This window comes from Morone saxatilis, unplaced genomic scaffold, assembly GCF_004916995.1.
Source record: "Morone saxatilis isolate NCDOM2014 unplaced genomic scaffold, NCSU_SB_2.0 Contig2, whole genome shotgun sequence".
NCBI lineage: Eukaryota > Metazoa > Chordata > Actinopteri > Moronidae > Morone > Morone saxatilis.
The window spans coordinates 717,920-723,966 of NW_023339762.1; the positions used below are offsets into that span (position 1 = coordinate 717,920).

Sequence of the window (6,047 nt, forward strand, 5' to 3'; positions counted from 1 at the left end):
TCCACTATTGTAGTTGTTGTTTGCCGGGATGGTAGATTGTACTCTAGTTCAATAAACACCATCAACTTGTGAAACCCTCCTCCTTCCACAAAGTTTACCAAGAGCTTAACTCCAGTCACCATTGTTGTAATGGGCTTGCTAACGTTAGCAACATGCTCTTTTCTTCATGTGCTTAATCCGCACATCATCAAACTGGTTCTATACACAAGTTTAATGTTACATACATTGCACTGCATGTCTAATTTTTGGAAATACTTCCAAACATCACTGTTTGTGGTTGCACATGTGCAGATATAAATGCAAGTACTTGATGCATTGAACGAATACCAACGTCCTGAACGCAGCTTAACCTAAATATCAATTTGAAACATAAACCAGGCAGCTTTACTTGTTACCACTCACCCCAGCGCACTTATGGCTTTTAACATGTGACAGCAGACTAAAATTCCGTCCACAAACACTGCAACTGTATGGTTTCTCTCCTGTATGAACTCTAATGTGTCTCTTCAAAGTTCCCTTTTCAGTAAAACATTTTCCACAGAATGAGCAACTGAACGGTTTCTCCCCTGTGTGACTTCTCAAGTGTATAACTAATGTTTTCTTTTGACTGAAGCTTTTATCACACACTGAGCAGCTGAATGGTTTCTCACCTGTGTGAGTTCTCATGTGATTCTGCAGATTGACCTTTGCACTAAAGCTTTTGTTACAGACGGTGCAGGTAAAAGGCTTTTCCCCTGTGTGGCTTCTCATGTGGGCGTGCAGATTTCCTTTGCAGCCAAATCTTTTATCACAGACGGTGCAACTAAATGGTCTCTCACGGGCGTGGGACTTATTATGATTCACAGTGTTCTCATTTGTCAGTGTGTCAGAACCGGACCCTTTCTCTCTTGTCTCATTCCAATCATCATTACTATCCTCAGTCTCTGATTCACAACAGTATAAAGACATAACCTGATGACTGCTGTCAGTCTCTCTTTCCATCTGTACAGCTGAGCTGCTGGCTGGAGGCTGTGCCTCTCTGTTCTCCTCAGTTTGCCTTTGATGGAGCTGTGAGGACGGAACTTTCTCTTCATCATCTTCACTCTTCACAGAGACAGCAGTCAACGGGAACTTGGTGATATCATCCTCCTCCAGTCCTTGAAGCTGCTCTCCCTCCTGACTGGTCCTGACTTCCTCCTGTTCCTCTTTAATGTGTGGGGGCTCTGGGTCCTCCTGGTCCAGACTGGTCCTCCACTCTTGCTGCTCTTCTTTTCTGACAATCAGTTGTCGGACATCTGGAGGCAAAACTGAAATACAGACCGCCAGCTGTTAATATAAACCTTAGCGATACTTTACTAATTGGCAAACATGCTTTTCATTCTTATGTCCCAGGATGCTGTGCTGTGGCAATTGCTAATGGTTAAAGGCTCATAAAGCAAAGACAGTCCTTAAGTGAAGAGCACCTGCTGTCGACAAACTGGTGTAGTAACATAGCCTAGCATGCTAACATACTCCATGGATGATGACAACTGCTGAAAAGAAAGAAGAGCATAATGCTTTCTGTAGTAAGCAGTTGAAAGCCACTAATAAATTCTTGCACATATAACCATACTGTACCCTGAAATATTAGAGCAGGTATACTTTTATATATACTAAAAATTATATATACTAAAATATCCCCCCCGGTTCAGACTGCCTACCTGAGCAGCATGTGACGGCTATGGCTCTGAACAGCTGTGTCTGGCATGCTACTGCAGAGCTGCTGCTGCCAGCCCTATATTTCTATACTGAGTTTGCCTTAAATACCATACAATAAAAGCTTTTTTTAACATGTGAATGGATTCTGTGCACACAAATGCCAGAGAGCTTTTAATCCGAAACAGATACAGGAGGTGTTGAGTTTAAAAAATACATCTACAGCGGCAAGAAAAAGTATGTGAACTCCTTTGTTGGATTTCATTGCTTTTCGTGAAGTCAACATGTTGTCAGGTGTAAACGAGGGTTATCTGATCTGTCATCTAAGGCAAGCGGGGTCATTGACAAATAAAATGTGTCTAAAATAATAACAATTTTTTTTTGATCTTTCATGTCTTTATTGAGAACAACAAAAAAAACTCATAGTGCTTGTGGAAAAAGTATGTGAACCCTTGAGTTAATGACCTCAAAAAAGCTAATTGGAGTCAGGTTTTAGCACACCTGGAGTCTCGTTAAGATAATAAGTTTGGAGGTGTGGACTACAGCTACTTCGACTGATAAAAACCTTCCAAACTTTTGGAGTTTTGGAGATTTGAAGGTATCATTGGAATTTACAATCTCTAACTAACATCTCTGTTCATGAGTCCACAATATGTAAAACACTGAACAAGCAGGGTATCCACGGCAGGACACCAGGAAGAGCACATTAACACTCCACAGCAGTATTGGCAAAATGTTTTGTGGACTGATGAAACTAAGATTGAACTATTTGGAAAAAACACACAGCACTACATCTGGCGTAGTTGCCTAGTTGAGGTTATGGCTGCCGGGGGGTCAACCAGTTCTAAGGATTCTAAGGGTTCACTTAGTAGTCGTGATAAAGGCTTACCAATAAAAACTTTCTCACTAAACTTAAAACTTATAAATAAAAATAAAATAAAAATAAATTAAATGACTGTATATAGTATACAACTACACAAAATGAAATGTTATACACCAAAAACCCAACTGGGCCCTCTCAAAGTCACCTCTGCCATCTTTTCCAATTCCTTTTCTACAGAGCTATACGTCACAGATAATGGGTCGAGACAAACTCTGTTCTCTTGTTTAGCCCTGTGGAAGATGGGAGCAAATGTCTACAAATGAAGACCAAGCTATCCTGTGACATAAGTTGACAGAAGTTCGAGGGTAAACGTTTGAATTTTGCTTTACAAATCAAAACTCTCCTTGAGAGCCTGCCAAGAATAAGTTTAAGGTAATTGAATGCTGAAATACACTGACACTTAATTCTTAACACTCATTAGTGAACACAGCCACTTCTTGCAGTTCTGTAATTGCCTGTGCTCCTGCAGGAAGGACACCTGTAATCATTATGGCAGCCTTACCGGTGGCAAACCGCAACAAAAACAATTCATAAACAGATTAAATGAAAGAGGTGGCAGCGGAAAGGAATGAAGGGAAATTGAGGTTAGGGTGGAGGAGAGGACAGAAACGGACCGGAATGAAAATGCAAAAGCTCAGAAATGTACGAGTTAGGGAAGACAATCCAGGAGGAAAATGTTGATAAATGAACCAACACCTTTTATAAATCTGCTCTGCTTTAGAGACGTCTGCTCACTTCAGGCCCCTTCAGAGAGTCCTCCTCCTTCCTGTTCTAAATGCAGACAGCATCCACTCAGATGAGGCCTCTTCTTCTTCTGCTGTCTCCACAACAGACCGCAAACAAAGCCGTCTGGAAAAAGTCTTTGTCGCTGATGTTGTCTTTTCCGTGTAAATCATTAACTGGCTTTTTGAATCAAAGAGGCTTGCGGGACGGCTGCTGCGAGTTGCTACAACCAGCTTTCTGTGATTGTCGTCTGGCTGAGGAGACTGCACTTGACAACATTTTAGGAGAGAGGGGAGGCGCTTTGATGCTAGTTACTGTGTCTGATGTTCTGATCGGGGGGAAAAATACTCAGGGGACATGTCTATTCTTAGCTGAGTATTTATCAGCATTGACCCAAAGAAGCATTTTGTGATCATTACTTTGCCCCTCTGACATTTAAAATTAAAGTCAGTAACTTTCAGCATGTTGGTGCCCTCTAAGGCTCTCAATGTAATGGGCAGACCGGAGCATCAAACAAGTTGACTTGTTTATTGCAGTATCTGGAACCAGGGTGCAAAATTAACGTATATGTCCACTGGCCAAATAGCTAGTAAAAATGTTACCAGCCACTTAATAGATTGCATCATTTTTGGCCGGTGAGTGAAGCAAATCTACCCATCAGCCACTTGCATATTTTAGTAGCATTTGGCGGCTGGCGAGTGCAGTGGTGGTGGAAAACACCACTGGAAACAGCTCTGGTTAGAACCCAGTTTATTGCCACTGTCAGCCAGAAAGGTGGCTAAATAGGTCCAAGTTTACGGTTTATACAAAGGGGTGATGACGAAAACTAGTCATTACTTGATTGGCAAATTGGTGTTGCTGGTTCAGTTCATACCCTGATGTTCATAAAGACCACATTTTCCTCCCATTTTTCAGCTTCCCTGCTTTCCAAATAACAGGAAAGTACTAGTAGATACCCACAAAGAGGAAATTAGACTTTGCCATACAGCAAAAGAACGCCCTGGTTTCTTCCACAGTGATGTCATCTACATTATGCCAGATAAAAGCTGACGCTGATGAGAACAGATTGGATTAAACCTAAAGAAGCAGACATGAAGAGGAATGGACAGAGCAAAGAGGGAGGATAGTAAGATAGAAATAGAGAGGTAAAGAGATGAGGCAGAGAAGGAGGAAGAGTGAATTGAAAATATCTGTGACGAGTGCCATGTAATTACAGTGCTGTTCCATTATTAATCGGTCCCAGTCCAGATAAGACTTGCATGAGAGTTGTATACATAATTAATAATGGGGACTGGAACATCCTTTGCTTTCTATTCAATCGTGGATGGGAGGATGACTGAGAAAGGGTGAAGGTTGGGGGAAAATTATTAACACAAATCAACCACCAAATATAGTATCACAGTATTCACAAGCCTTAGAGTGCTGGCTTTGAATGCTCTTTGTTTTCATTAAGTGCTCATATTCCAGTCGTTGAATTAGAATTTAATATGAAAATTAAAGAGGAAGAATTCTATTGCTGTATATGGTCTCACACAATGTTGCCTAATAGTCCCCTGTAGCCTCATGAATAATCCAATCAAAGTCTGAACTGAACCCATCTAGTAAACCGTATCTATTTTTTCAGAGGTTTAATAATGCAAAGGGCCCCTTGTTGATTGTGTACACACACTATCTGATAGATCATAAGTGATACAGTGATATTATTACTGCTATATGGGATGTATTAAACCAGGTGCATGCTTCTGTGTGTCAATGTATTCATAAGGAGATATGCTGTGTCTTATAATTTAATCAGCAAAAAGGAATGCATTCATAGAGTGTTTTATTCATTTATTCATTTTTATTCAGCACGGACATCCAAACGCGCACACGCTCACGCTGCTATTCTGTATCTGGTTAAATCATATGATTGCATTAGCCTGGTGTCCCCTGACCTCGTCTTGTCTGAGCCACCCAGATAGAGGCGCAGAGAGGATTAGAGCGCAGTAAAAGGCCAGAGGGGAGCTACAGCTTACATCCACACCAACACAACACTGCTGCCTTTCACACTGGCTTTATAACCTACTGCATTATACAGCCTGTCACTCATCATGTTGTATTATTAGGTAAGAGGCCACAGTAGATGCAGAGAGAAATAATCTTACCACAGTATCTGCTGGCTGTTTAATTGAATATTTTATTGATCCCCATAAGGAAATTATCTTGTACTTCTGCAGCCACTACAGGGAGGTCAGTGACTAAATAGCATCCCTGGAGCTGGTAAAGCAGTAGTGTTCTGATGCATGATCATTAGCCATGAACCATTTTCACCAAGCTAAATAAAGCAATGTCTTAAAGCAATACATTGTAATGCTTCAAATATGAGCAACACAGTGTTTCTCTCACAAATAAAAAGACTTAAGCAATAAAACACATACTTTTTTAATTCAATTTAATACACATTTATATGGTCTTATATGACCAGTAGCTTATGCTGACTAATGTTAAAAAAAAGTTTAGCTATTTATTATTATTACTGTGTAACTGATATTAAAAAGCCGTTGACTTTTTGACTCTTCTCTACCCTTGCTACTTTTACCATAGGGTAAACCCTAACCCTAATTTTAGTAAAAGGTGTAAAATGTAGGTTTGCTTTAAAATGCCTGAAACAAAGTGTCAAAAAACATGTGAGGGTGCAGTATAACCTTAATAGTGGAATAGTATATGTAGTGGTAACAGTGTAAACTGTCATGTCCAGGAAACTTTAAGTTAGTTCATTCAGTTTTGT

General features: G+C 40.4%; 1 protein-coding gene across 1 annotated transcript in view; it reads right to left on the reverse strand.

Moving 5' to 3' along the window:
- Positions 1-264: 264 nt before the first annotated feature.
- Positions 265-6,047, reverse strand: part of LOC118330279 (zinc finger protein 569-like) — a 12,152-nt gene continuing 6,369 nt past the window's right edge. The window contains exon 3 of the mRNA XM_035664766.1: positions 265-1,305. Coding sequence (XP_035520659.1) covers positions 385-1,305 — 921 coding nt within the window. The 3' untranslated portion in view covers positions 265-384. The remainder of the gene's footprint in view (positions 1,306-6,047) is intronic.